At 35.6% G+C, this 15523-nt stretch overlaps 1 protein-coding gene across 1 annotated transcript in view; it reads right to left on the minus strand.

Annotated features, from left to right (window-relative positions):
• Cped1 (cadherin-like and PC-esterase domain containing 1) overlaps positions 1-15523 on the minus strand; it is a 241432-nt gene that overhangs the window by 187815 nt on the left and 38094 nt on the right. The window contains exon 3 of the mRNA XM_013019900.1: positions 2698-2804. Within this exon, the coding sequence (XP_012875354.1) occupies positions 2698-2804 (107 nt within the window). The remainder of the gene's footprint in view (positions 1-2697; positions 2805-15523) is intronic.

The raw sequence follows: 15523 nt of genomic DNA on the forward strand, positions 1-15523 counted from the left end.
AATATGAGGAATTATGGGAGTATGTAGGAAGAAAAAGGCCAGGGAGCTCCAAAAGTTGTAAGCACTCACTTAAGGCCAATGTAATACAATCATCAAGGATTCTCAACTTTGATACTACTGACATGTTGGACCTCATAATTCTTTATTGTGAGCATTAAATGATACTTAGAAACATCCATGCTTTGGACACAAAGATGCCAGTATCACATCTATCCTACTAGCCATAACAAAACCAAAAATGTCTCTGTTACTATCAAATATTAAAAGAGGAGACAAAATCCTTTTTGGTGAAAAATTACTGAGGTGGATACTTAAGAATAGCTAATTCAGCGTAGGTGTGTATATATCTGTTTAAAATCACTGTAGCACTACACCCAAGTAGAAGGAGGTGAAAGAAGGGTACTGTCAGGCAGGAGCCATCCACAGAGAACTTTCAAGATAGTTAACTCTGCTAAATATCTCTAAATGCCTCCTCCCTATTCTGTTCTCAGTAAGCTGACTTTCATAGTGGCATTACATTATCTCTTCTCCTTTGATTAGTAGTAAACATGGGCCAATGGGAGGCAGAAGGAGGAAGGAAAGTTTGGGTACTTATCTCTAAGGCTCCCTTTTTGTAGTCCTGCAACTTGGGAACGTTCTCTTGAGTTTACAACTTCTTTCCCTCTGCATCTCTTTCTTGGCTCTAGATCTCATTAGGTTCTGGTTACTTCATTCCTTCTATTTAGCTTTCTTAAGACCCAGAGTGGGGAAATACAAGAATGTTGTTGGTTTGGGGCTGCCACATGGATCATTTTCTTTCTTTAATTCATAATACTGTTCTATTATTAGTTTCTCCTGACTTTTGACATTTGAGTATGGTATCTACTTTTTTTCTGGAATACTTAGGCACAGCCTGTCCTGTGGCCTGTACAGTCGATGAGAAGCTATTTGAGATTTTAATACAAAAATTACAAGATGATCTCAGTGTTTTATATTTGTCTTTTGATAACTGGAAAGCAGGCATAAATGACTACATGGTACAATATTTGTTTCAGAAAAACAATCAGGAAGATTTAACAAAAAAGTGCTGATTATCTAATCATATTAAGCATAGTAAATATATCAAGTAAATAAATGATTTTTGGAGTATTGGGGTGTTAACTGACTAGCATTTGAATGTAGATGACACAGGAAAGGAAAGGCTTGAAATTAAAGGCAGATTTTGACCTTAGGAAATGACAGAGGTGGATGATGATTATGACCAGCAGAAGAGAAGCTCAGTAGAACTTATAATGCAGGAGTAACTTTACTGAGGAAAACAGTGATCCAACAATGAGTTAGCTGAGCTTGACACATCAATGAGACATCCAAGAAGAAGTATTTATGCATATATAAGCCTGAAGCATGAGGAAGTGTAAAGAAATTTAGATGTAGATATGGAAGTTTTCAACTACAAATGTTGTTTAAAATTATTGTGTTAGGAAATATGGGCATTTAAGAATTGGGCAAACTGGGGTTGGGAATGTGGCTCAAATGGTAGAATGCTAGCCTTGAGCAAAAGAAGCTCAGGGACAATGCCTTGAGTTCAAGCCCTAGGATTGGCAAAAATAATTTAAACTAAGATAAAGAAGGAAATGGGTATGATACTGTAGTAGAGCAACTGTCTAGCATACAAGATATTCTGGTTTTGTTTGTTCAGTACAAAACAAGCACGCATTGATAAGGAATGGCCAAAGATGTACAGAAACTCAAATACATAGACCAAATCTCAAGGGAATAGAATTAGAGCAAGAAGGCTTTACCTAGTTTGATGTTGGGAAAATATTGAGTACTCAGGGTAGGTTACGCCAACTCCAACTATAAACTTGAAAAGTAACTTGACTTTGGTACTTTCCTCACAAACTTGATATAAGTATCAAAACTATATAAATTGTCTAGCTTAGTGACTAGAATTTTAGTCTTTGGGTACTTTTTCAGGTTAACTTTTCTAAAAGCACATACTCGCATAATATAGACACACATAAATACTAAAGGTCAAATTTAAAGTTAATAGGTTTGAAAAAGTAAGAATAATGATGGGGAAAGTTTTTAAAAAACAACTTTGCTACTTTGAATGAATAGGAAGCTTATGGTAAGCCACATTGCATAGGCTACAGAAGCCATAATAAATATATGGAGGCCCACTGAGTAAAACTACAGAAATGGCAGCAAATAATGTTGGGGAGTCTTATCTAACAAAAAATGCTCATCTGGTAAAGTACAGTCTATGGTTTTGACTTTTGGTTTTCCCTCTAAGTTTCCTGTGCTAAAGGCTTGATTGCCAGGCCGAAGCACTATTGGGAAGTGGTGGAATATTTAGGAGGCATAGCCTAGAAGGAAGGAGTTTGATCCCTGGAGGTGTCCTCTTGAAAAGGATATTGATACACTGGCCCTTCCTGTTTGTTTCACACCCTCTTTGTAATACTGTTCTGCTTTGTCACAGAGCCAAAGGCAGCAAAGTGATCATCATCTGAAATCTCTGAAACTATGAGTCAAAGTATTTCCTGCTTATAAGTTGGATTTTTCCCAGGTGTTTTGTTACAATGACAGAGAACAGATATGAACACTCATAACTAGTTGGAACTTTTTTCAAGGATGTAAAGAGTTTTTATGGACTGAAAATTACCACCATTAACATCATAGTGTTAATAAATCTGCGTATGTTTGGGGAGCATTTACCTTCTGGTGTGGCGCTAACTGGCACAGGTCCTCCTTGCATATGCAGGATTTGGCATCAGCTGTCCTAGAAGGCAGGCAAATGAGCACGTCCCAGGAGCCCAAATCCCCTGATAGGAAAAGAGTAATGGAAAACATTTTCTCCAAATACTTCAAAGACCCCATTTAATTCCTTAGAATAAAAATAGTAACTGGCCAAAATAATCTCAGATGACTATATTCTTGCACAGTATCTAAACATTTTCAAATTAACATTTGTGTGAATTGATAGGCTTATTTACTCTTACTCATTTGGATTTATTTAAGTGTAGTTATCAACAAACCTTACACATAATTGATGAGTTAAAAGTATTAGTTGACTGAATAATGAAACTCTGATAAGGAATGGATTCTTTCACTTATAGAGGAAACAAATATACTCCAATTTTTAATTTTCCAAATGATATAAAAATGACTTCAATGTACTATGTGATTTTTTTTTTGTTTCTTTTGTTCTTCCCTCATGGTATAGCCCTTGTTTCCACTATATTTGATTCCGGTGCCCAGCATCTTGTATGTAAATTTTTCTAATTTGGGGAGGGGAGGGAAAATAACAAAATGCTGAAACAAAGATTCAGGTTGACCCATTGTATCAATGAGATGTACAAGACACTATGTTGAAAGCGTACTTTACAACTGGAGGTGGAAAAAGGAAGAATTTGGGGAGGTGGGGGAGGAAGGGGTGGGAGGGGAAAACAAAGGAGGGGGTAACAATGCTCGATAAAAAATGTACTCATTACCTTACTCATGTAACTGTTATCCCTTTTACAGTATCTTTACAATAAAAATATATATTAAAAAAAGAATCATTGTACTTACAAACTGGTTTGTTAAATGGTAAAACCTTTGTACAACCACTTAAAAATAAACTATAATTAAAGAGAAAAAAATTTTAAATATCCACATTGGGGGAACATAGTAAAGGAATTAACACTGTTTGGAAAAATTTTTACCCAATAATATGGAGATTCAATTAGAAAACAATTGCTATATAAATTGTCTCTTTATTGATCAACTGAGTTAAATGCTTCTTCATGTAACTGAGTTAAATGTTCCTTCAAGTAACTGGGTTTCATTGTTCATCTCATACAATAGCTTCAGTGGCTCCTAAAAGCTTAGGAGATAATTAACTTCTCCATTCCCTTTCAGAAGAATTTCCTATTGAAGAGGTACAATATTCTCTACGAATAAACTGATAAAGAAGAGCAATCTATGACAATGAGGAATAAAGTTTACTCTCCATCAACCAAGTAATTTTCCATTAGACAAGTCCTGTGGTGTTTGGTCTATGAGTTCTTTGGTATTTAATTGTATTGCTATTAGAAGTGAGAACTTTCAGAAAAAGGGATCCAGACAATTGAAGTCAAGCTCTTTTCGCAGACTTTTCTGCTTTCTGAGTCCCAAGATTCTGGGAGACCGCCCAACAGTTCCAAAGGGCAAGTAAAGTGAGCACAATGACTTGGGAAGAGTGAAATCTCATTTGTGTAACAGCTATCCAGCTTTACACCAGGGAGATGGAGCCTGCACCAACCCTCCTAACTGAAGAAAACTTCCAACTAACTCCTATAGCTCATAGCAAATTCAGTATGATGATTCCAGTCCTTTATTTGCAGTGTGCAGCTGGCATTTTCAGCCCAAAGCTTTTGATATAGATCCAAATGAAAACACAAAGACTATTGTTATCCTATATGATTTCAAGCTCAGGAAATACTAAAATCCTAAAAGAAACTTCCTGTCATAAGATTCCCACCTAAACATTTTAAGAAGATAAAGAAATGCAAAATGAGAAGGATTTTCAAATTAAGGACTGCATTGTTTGGGTCTTAAGAACAGAGCATATTTATATTCCTCTAAGCATGCTTCCCTCCCTGTGGAAGGCACACAGACACAGTTTCTAGAGTTGACATTAAGAAATGTATATTTAAGTCATAAATATTTAAATCCAAAAGACATGTTTCAATAATTCAAAGCATTCAATTTATGAAGAAACTGCAGTGAGCAGAACACTGAATTCTAAATATGAAAGAAAACAAAAAAAAAAAAGAAAAAGAAAAAGGAGGCAATTACTGCCAACAGCAATCCGAGGGGTATAACATATTACAGTGAATTTAGGGAAAGTTACAAAGCAAGCTACAGTTTCTTAGCAATTCTAAGAGTGACCCTTCATCTCTCAAGGGTTCTCTTCATACACTTTTCCCCTAATTATGCTATTCTGGTCCAAATATGCCCACTGTTTTCGCTCAAAATATCACTGAATTCTACCTCAACTGCACATCTCTATTTACTAGATAAACACTTAGTAAATTTTTTCACGTTCTGCATTTCTTTCTCAGAAGTCAGCTCCTTCCATCAATGCTTGTACTTTTCTATAAAGAAAAAAAATTTTTATGAGAAGTACAACATCCTCAAAATCAGTTAAAGAAAGTAAAAAGCTATTTTGCTAATTAAAAACCAGGTAGAGAACAGAGCACATTCACTAGGTAAATCCACACCTAGATGCAAGCCTTGGAGCACTTAAAACATAAGTAAAAACCTTAACAAACTTAAAAACTAATATGCAATGCAGGGGAGGGGGCACATTCCAGTACCAGAAAGTATGAGCCATTAACACTCCTGTACCTAGGCCCTGCAGCAGAGATTCCCACGGGCAAGTCCAGCCCTCAGGTGGGTGGAATCTGATCTGCAAAATGTTTGTTTTGTTTTTGTTTTAATTCTAAATATCTTTCACAGTGCATATGTCAGCGGAATTCACATAAAATCTAGATTTCGATTCATGTGGAAGCTCATTGGAGCAGAATTTGTGTTCTGAAAGGCAGCAAACTCTGGAGCCAAACCTGAACGTGGTCTCCACCTGGTCTACGGCTGTGTCAGCTTTGTCATCAGCAGCAGCAAGCCTCAGACAGGGTGCAAAATATGGGTTAATTGCCAGGACTGGTTAATGGGTAAATTAATATCCTTTGTCTTAGCTTTAAATTAATTAGAATTATTTATTAAATAAACTCATTTTCTTGAAATGGCTTCAAGCAAAATGATATTTGATTAATTGGCCATAGAGAGATGTCTGAACTCATCCTTTGATATATGGATGTGACACACTCTTCCATGAGTTCAAGGAAGTTCATTTCAACCCAGGTACATTTTAATAACCATTAAATTTGGCAAGACCTGAAGTGGGGTCTATATAGTCTGTCCTCTTCTCGAAGTATAAATAAAAAGGTTATCTGGCCATCTCGTTTGTTCTATACCTTCTCAGGTTGGAATGCTAAAGTGGTTGAAGAGTCACTGCTATGTGGGCTGACCTCATATTTTCTTTTTCCCCTTTTGGTCAATCACGGGGCTTGAACCTGGATGCTGTCCCTGAGCTTTCTTTGCTCAAGGTTAGCATCCTACCACTTTGAGCTCTACTTCCAGTTTTCTGGTGATTAATTGGAAATAAGAGTCTCATGATCTACCTGCCCAGGCTGGCTTCGAACCCAGAGCCTCACATCTCAGCCTGCTGAGTAGCTAACGTTACCAGCATGAGCCACCAGTGCTGGCCTTGACCTCATCTTTTTCTCTCTTTCTCCTTCCTAGTATCAGCTTGGACTCTTTCTACATTAGCCTACCTCAGGGATGCTCCAACACATGATAAGTGACCAAAGAGTCAACATTCTAGGCACAGTGGTAAATATTATTTTTTTTGGTGTCTTTCTCGGTATCTTTCTTCTGCTTCTAGAAAATGAACACTGAGTTGATAAGAGCTGAGAAGTCAAATGTGTGTTTGGGAACAAACAGGTACAGGAGACCAACTGGCCAATTGGGTGGTAGCTCCTCAAGTTTTCCTAGCTTGTAAAAAGGAAAATTTCTATGTAATTTAGCCTTACTCTTTCAACGTGAGATTAGGGAACCAAAGCCCTAATAACTAAAGAAGTAATAGGAGTAAGAATATCAAGAGCCAGTAATTCTTTTTTTTTTTAATTGTGAGAATACCATACAGAGGAGTTACAATTACATGGGCAAGATAAGTACATTTCTTATCAAGCACTGTTGCCTCCTTTTTGTTTCCCCTTCCCATCCCTTCCCATACTCACCCCTCCCCCCATCTGATCCTCCCCCCACCCGCCACCAAAGTTGTAAAGTTTATTTTTCAACATAACGACTTGTATATCTCATTGTTGCAATGGGTCCACCTGTATCCCTAGTTAAACTATTTGTTTTTTCCCTTCCCCTTCACAAATTATACCAACATCAAATACAGTGAAAGCATGGGTGAGGGACATACAAAGCAACAAAGAAATCATCTTATAAATATGTTAGAAACAATTGCATGAAAGGAAAAAAAACAAAAAACATTTAAATACTTATCTTGGGGTTCACTCCCCTAACATCAGCTTATCTGAACTTTTCTGCTTGATTCATACATATACTAGATATTGCAAATAAGAGAAACCATGGGATCTATGTTTTTTGGGCCTGGCTTACATCACTTAATATAATTTTTTCCAAGTCTTTCCATTTCCTAACAAATGGGGCAATGTCATTCTTTCTGATGAAGGCATAGAATTCCATTGTGTATATATACCACATTTTCTTGATCCATACATCTACTGAGGGGCATCTGGGTTGCTTCCATATCTTAGCTATGGTAAATAATGCTGCAATAAACATAGTTGTGCTGGTAGCTTTAGTATGATCTTGTTTGTTATCATTTGGGTAAATGCCCAAAAGTGGGATTGCTGGGTCATATGGGAGCTCTATGTGGAGTCTTTTGAGGGACCTCCATACTGCTTTCCAAAGTGGTTGAACAAGTTTACACTCCCACCAACAATGCAGTAGTGTTCCCTTCTGTCCATATCCCCTCCAGCATCTGTTGTTATTAGAGTTCTTGATTATAGCCATTCTAACTGGGTGGTATCTCAACGTTGTTTTGATTTGCATTTCTTTTATGGCTAGAGAGGTTGAGCATTTCTTCATGTGTCTATTGGCCATCCTTCTTTCCTTTTCAGAGAACTTTCTCTTTAAGTCTTTAGCCCACTTATATATTGGCCAGTTGTTTCTTTGAAGATTTGTTTTGGGGGATTTAATTTTTTAAGTTCCAGGTATATTTTAGATATGAGACCCTTGTCTGTTGTATTACTAGTGAAGATCTTCTCCCAATCCATGGACTTTCTATTGATCTTACGAGCTATGTCCTTTGCCAGGCAGAAGCGCTGCAATTTCATGCAATCCCATTTGTCCAACCTTTCTTTGATTGTTGTGTTTCTGAGTCTCTATTAAGAAAATTTTGGCCTTTGCCAAGGAGACCTAGGGTTTCTCCTATTCCATCCTGTAATGTTTTCAGAGTGTCTGCTTTGTCTCCAAGGTCTTTGATCCATTTGGAGTTGATTTCTGATGCAGGGTGATATATAAGGATCTGAGCTAGTAATTCTTATGCATTTAAATGGTGCCAGGCATTGTTAAAAAAGTTTTTGTGTTAAGTCAAATGTTATACACAGTACTATACTGAATATTATTGCTCTATTTGTAGAGGTTCAAAAAATGAATAATTTGGCCTCAGTCATCCATCTAGTTAGTGGTCATGTTCTTGACATCATTATCCCCTCAATACACAGGGACACAAAAGAGAAATATAGTGATTGAGACCTTATAGCTGCTGATTTATGAAATACTTCCAACAGCTCTGTTGGGTAGAAATAATGATTAGATGTATACAAGTTGAAGAAACTGGGAGAGAATTCATCTAGCTTTCATCTTTTTTTCAGTTACTGCTCCTTTGGGAATTGAAGGGAGGACAGAATGACTACAGCAGGTACATACAACTTGTGTAATTTCACACAGTATTTCAATCATAATGTGACTCACTAAAGTAACTAAATCTTCATATGTAAAAGGAGCTATACTCAACGGCACATGCACTCAGAAATTATATCTAATTTGGTTTCCACCTCTATTTGAAACAAAAATCCCTAAAACTTCCTTAGATATTTTGTTTAGATGGTTAATATCATTTCTTTTCCCGTCACAAAGAAACCAAATCTTGATGATTAGACTAGCCAAGGTCACAGGGCATAGCTCTAAGAAACAGGTTGTATTCCATTCTCCATTTCAAAATTACAAAAATAGGAATTTTCTCCAGGCTCCTCACCAAGCACTAAAAAATGAAAGTCCTGATTCCACTAATCACCAGTAGAAGCATTTGCATAGTGCTTTTGTTCTGGGAAAGACAAAGACATCACAATTTCTGAAGAAGGGGTGAGGATTCAGTTTTATTTTTTCCTTCAGCTATAATGTGACATTGACTAGAGGTATATCCTGTAAAGTGTTCTCAGAAACTAGCTAACACTTTAGTGTTAAAAGTAAGAACTATTTCAAGTATTTATTTATTTACTTACTTACTTACTTATTTATTTAAGTATCTTCCTTAAGAAGTCAAGCTGCCCTTAAAATATTTGTCTTCCACGGGCAAGTGTCCAGGAAAAGCAAACGATTATTTCCTGGCTCATAAAGGACCTTCCTCATTGATACGGTCTGCATGACCAGTAATTTAATACAGAAGAAACAGATGACTCTGAAATCCCAACAGTCAAATTAGCATTACTGATAGAAATGTTGTTTATGCTCAAGGAACTTTGGTACACTAAACGAAAATCAAATATACTAAGTCTATTTCTCCTTCATTTTTTTCTCCACAGATTATACTATCACCTGAGAGATTATGAATTTCTTATCTGTTTGTTATCTGTCTTTCCCTGTTTTTCATAGCAGCTCCCTGAGAGACTTTTCATATTGTTAGTCTTAGTATCCATGATAATGCCTGGAATTAAGAATATTGGCTAAATTATTTGTTAAATGTATAAATGAGTGAAAAGCTAAATGTAACAGACAAATAGTTTATTTCCTGGGTTTGACCTCCATCCAGTATACCCATGCACACACACACACACACACACACACACACACACACACACACACAGAGAGAGGCTAATCTAATTATTAATCATTCTGCATTAAAAATGGAAGTATACTGGGAAACACTAGTGTTTGCAAAAGAACATAACTATACATTTTGGTTCTTAGTAATCTAAGATATAAATGTATCTAAGGAAATACAGAAAAAAAATAAACAGAACCTTTCATTGTGTTTAAAAGAATTATAACTCTAAATGCTAATGTTAACTGATTTACATAAGAAGAAACCCTTCTATGAACTCTTACATTTTTTATTATAGAAGGACAAATTTATCATATATAGTTTGGAAAATAAACTTATCCAAGAATTTCTAAAATACTTTCCAAAGTCAAATTTCATTTACTTATTCACTGTAGTACACTACCATATTCCATAATAATATAACTAGAATATCTTCTAATTTTTTCAAGGAGAAGTCTGTAAGATGTTTAATTTGCTTCTCTTGGTGGGCCAACTCTTTTTAACATGCTGGGGATTGAATTCTGGGAGTTGTGCACATTAGACAAGTGCTCCTAACTGTACTGCATTCCTAGGCCCAAGATGTTTAATTTCAAATAATTCATAACACACCTTTATAATATACAAGATATTTCACATGTTCACTGTCTTATCTATATTACCCTTCTTTTCACAATTAAACTATGAAAATTTTGCTAAGTAGCAAAATCTTACTTTTACTGTATCCATCCTTTACCATAATATTACCTTCTTTTTGTTCTTTTTTTACTTTCTTTTTCTTTTGTCGGTTGTGAGGTTTGAACTCTGAGCTTGGGCATTATCACTACACTCTTCAGCTCAAGGCGAAAGCTCTACCACTTGAGCTACAGCACCACTTCCGGCTTTCTAGTGGTTTATTGGAGATAAGAGTCTCGGAATTTCCTGCCCACACTGGCCTTGATCTGTGATCTTTAGATCTCAGCCTCCTGAGTAGCTAGGATTACAGGTGTGAGCCACTGGCACCCGGCAGTATTACCTTCTTAAGCACATTTTTGACTTATTGGTTATAAACTAGCATACATGCTAGATTCCACCACAAGATAGCTTAGATATAAATTAGCCATTGTTAATATCCATATCTTGTCTTAAATCTCTCAGGTTAGCTAAACAACATCTTATTCTGTATTCTTAATGTGGTTGATCTAGGAAAAATTTTGAGCTCCTGAAATTTTCAAAATTTTAATCTTCCCATGAATTCAAGAAACCACCATTATCTCTAAATCTTGCAAAATAAAAGATTCTCCCTCTGAAGAAATTTGCCATTAATAAGAGCATAAAAAGACATAGATAAGTTATTCCTGTGAAATAAACTCCTTCGGAAGAGTTTGTTTTAAGAAGCTGCATATAGTTCCTTCTGCAAGCTTTTTATTAGTGATTTTTTAAGATTTTAAGCCATTTTTTAAAAATTTTTCTTTGATAAACAAATTAAGTAAGAAAGTCATTACAAGGTATGAAAAACTACCTCAAGAAAGACATAGAAATCCTGTAAAAAAGATGAAACTAAAGGCAAATATAAAAAGTAAAGTAGAAAGCATCGTTAACAGAATAGATGATATGGACGAGAGAATTTCTGGGCTTTGGGACAAAGTAAATACAGTAGAGACAAAGTGCTTATACAAACAGTCCAAGAATTATGAAAGGAGTTTGCAAGAACTTCAGAACTTAATTAAAAGACCAAATTTATGCCTGGTGGGTATTGAGGAAGGAGAAGGGCTAACAGCTAAAGACATAAAAATTCATTTTGTTGCATAATAGCAGAAAATCTTCTTTTACAAAAGAGAAATTCACTTGTGCCCTGCTGAATCATGCATATCTGATTTCATTATCCTCTTTCCTGTCAAAAGAAAAAAAAAGAAAGAATTCTTGCCCTTTTCCCATCGTCTTTATTACCAAAGGTAAAGCCATTTTCTTTTTCCTCAAACTAGAAAGCATAATGTCAGTTTTTTATTTGTACTTGCCTCTCATTTCCACAGCCCATTGTTTCCCAACCCCATCAATTCTAAATAAAAGTGGCTTGTTTTCTGATCTTTCTAAATTCTATCACAATTTTTCCATCTTCAAATGTTCTCCTATTGTCCCCATTAGTAATTACATTTCATTCTCTAATCACTCAACCTCCCTACTGCTAGAAGTATCCGCCTCACATATAGATCTTATGATGATCAGAATTAAGAACCTGAATATATTCCCCTCAATCTTGTTTTCTAGACTTCTTTCTAGACATAGCCCACAACACCCTTTCTTTCTTACATAGTTCTTTCTCTGCTACAACACCTACTTCTTGTTGGTACCTAAAACTACTAAATCTAACATTCCTATGTGTTTTTATGAGGTTCATTCTGCCCAATGCACTTTTTCCAGTATTTTCTTAAGAATATTTTTTTTACATAAGTTCGCTTTCCTAAATCCCCAATTTCAGAATTGGCCACTTAATTTTCTATTCTTTTAAAATATTTTATTCTGGTTGCCTTTAAGATTGTATACATTGTAACTGATTTTACAGTTACACATGGACACTTGTACAAGACTGGTAAATGGTCTCAGACTGATCAGCTGAAAGCTCAGTAGAAACAGATAAGGTTAGGAACCCAACATCTACCTACAAATCAGCACTTATCAAAGATCTTCAGCTGGTTCGAGTGCTTTGAAAATTAGAGAAACAATGCCATATAATTCTTCCCAATAGTTAGCACATTTTGTATGCCCTTATTAGATAACTATGTTAAATAGAAGTTGAGTGTTTAGTGTCATTTATACTTGGCTTGGATAGGTAGCTATCGTAATGCCTTCCTCCTAATCCTTGCTATGACATTGATGTTTTAAATTTGATTCTTTTATTAGCTCAGTGCTTGACATGATTTTCTGACAGACAGTACTTAACTAAATTCCACAGAATAGAAAAGTAGGGCTTAGTGTGTAATTAGCATTGACACTTCATTTAACCAAATATTATTCCTTCTTCTTATTCTAAAAAATTTATTTTGCATGACTTCATGGAAATGCAATGAATAAAACTTAGATCTGGCCTAACATTGTATAATAATTCACTGGGGACTGTGAGTAATCTGAGAAAGAGGAGGGAGTCATTGATTTCTATCTGGTTCCAGGAATAATTCCATACTAAATCAGATCAGATAAGAATTAAGGCTGAAGAAAATATAATTCACTAACATAAGAGGAAGAATTAAATATTTCTTGATAGGTTAGTACTTAATCCCACAAGCATTTCAGGATTACTAACATCTTCTATGCATTCACATTATTTCCAATAATCTTTGGAGATTTATTTAACCTATCATAATGTTCCTGTGAAATACTTATGACAGAAGTTTTATCTGCTATTTTCAAATCAAGCAATCTCAAGGTTTGTTCAAGTCATTCTAAAATATACATGTGAATCATATACCTCAGTAATAAAGATACCAATGTTTGGGAAAATGTTTGGTTGAGATTGTGTGGGAGTGGGGGGCGGGCCGGGGAGTCATGGGGCTTAAACCTGGGGCCTGAGCAATATCCTTGAGCTTTTTGCTCAAGGCTAGTGCTCTACCACTTTGAGCCACAGCACCACTTCCGGTTTTCTGGTGCTTAATTGGAGATAAGAATCTTATGGAGGGCTGGGAAAGTGGCTCAGTGGTAGAGTGCTTGCCTTGCATGTATGAGGCCCTGGGTTCAATTCCTCAGAAGCAGAAAAAGCTGAAAGTGGTGCTGTGGCTCCAGTGGTAGAGCGCTAGCCTTGAGCTGAAGAGCTGAGGGACAGCACCCAAGCCCAGAGTTCAGGCCCCACGACTGGCAAAAAAAAAAAAAAAAAGAATCTTATAGATTTTCCTGCTTGGGCTGGCTTTGAACTGAAATCCTCAGATATCAGCCTCTTAGCCTCTTGAGTAACAAGTATTACAAGTATGAACCACCAGTGCCCAGCTGGGAAAATGTTTTGATTTTAATATTTGCAAAGTATTTAGAACCACATCCTAACTAATATTTATAAGTCTTGCATTAGCATCTGTTTAAAGCAAAAGTAGATGAATAAGTAAAATTTTAGATTTAAGTGATGAAGTTTGAAGAAACAGAAAATAACACCTACATTTCTGGCTAACCTATTTCGAAGGCTTCTCATCAGAGAGATATAAGGGCAATCTGAAAAATACAGGCTCTCCTATTTCCTCCCACCCTTCTTCAATATATCTGCCTCCCTTGGGATGATGTATTAATTCAACATCCAGTCAGCTGTAAGGAAGAGAGAGAGGAAAAGACCTCAATTAGAATGTGTCTACAATACCTACAACTAGGCCCAACTATTTTCTTTTATAGGCACAATGTTTGATTGGATGGCATTTTGGATGGAGGAATATATATTTTCAACCTAGCCACTTGGGAGCCTAATGTCAATGTTTTAGATAAGGTAGGATATAGGTAAGTGGCAGACAGGGCTACCATCAAAGACAAGTTTTATCCACTTCACCATTCTTTTAAGTTTAGCTGTATTCGCAGAATCAAGGAGAATCTCCTGAGGCTTATAATTCTGTCATCTATGACATGAAGCATATTGAGGCCAACACAAAACTATGCCAGGTACTACTGAAGCAAATTGTTTCTACACATCTAAAAAGTGTATTTTATCCCACATATATTAGCAGGACTTTTCTTAATCATAGTTAGTTTCATAACAATAATTTTCTAGTTTCCCACAGATGCTTTGAAGCACAGTGTGTTTGTTTTCCCTCTATTTACTACTAAAAGTTTGTACGGTAATCTACTCTTGTCATCATTTAAAATCATTTTCTCTATTAAATCAACAGCGTTAATGAAGAAAGATATAGACTGACATTGATACTGGTTTCCTAAGAATAAAACACTGTTGGCTTCAAAAAGTACAAGTATTCTAAGTTTTATAGATTTTCCAGATTGCTTTCTCAAAGAAAGAATATATTTCACATTTCCATAAGCAATATATGAGAATTTCTCTTTTCAGAATTCCATTAGCAATAAGAAATATGGTCAATTTGGATTTTGCCTGTGCCATGAATGTAAAATGATATGCCACACTTTAAATTGTCTTTCCCTCTTTCTGAATTAGTATTTTTCATTCTTTGTTTTGATATTTTCCTATGAGTTGATTAATCATATACTTAGTATAAAAGTCTCCCTAATAAGCAGTTTTGTAAATAGTATTTATTATGATGAACTATTTCAATTGATATGCATAGGTGTGCACATATCTATGTGCATATGTATGTAAACCTGTGTGTGTTATATTTAGATGCCCAGAAACATACACAATATCATTAACCATGTCACTTTTCAGTGGTGGAATTTTCAACCTCATTTTTGTATTTGCCAAAATTTGCCTGAATATTCTACTATAAACAAATGACATCATCGGGAAAGTAATTTTTCTAAATATGGAGCTTGAATGTCAATCCAGGAAATGAAAATTCAGACGGTACAGAAAATTAGATGTCTTCTCACCCAATGTGTTTATTTCAAAATATTTGGAAATATCAACCAAATATTATGGATGCATAAGTAGTTAACAAAGACTTTGATCATTATCAAATTCAAAACATCTCTGATGTAAGATAGAGTAGCTTAACAACACTCCAAGTGGTAAGGTCAGAAGATTCCTTTGCCTGGAACAGCATGTTATTACTAGGCTGTGTATAGTTATAAATTAGAGGTTTTAAGCACCACACAAGACCTTGCTGATAAAGTTTCATATGCTATTTCTCCAGAAGATGGACAAACAATGAATAAGAATCTTAGGGCAAACACCTCAATGGGAATGTAAACACTCTATTCTTGGGGCCTCGGCTCTCATGAAATTATGGGTAACGGTGAAACGTGGCT

Source organism: Dipodomys ordii, unplaced genomic scaffold, assembly GCF_000151885.1.
Source record: "Dipodomys ordii isolate 6190 unplaced genomic scaffold, Dord_2.0 Scaffold48, whole genome shotgun sequence".
NCBI classification, from domain to species: Eukaryota; Metazoa; Chordata; class Mammalia; order Rodentia; family Heteromyidae; genus Dipodomys; species Dipodomys ordii.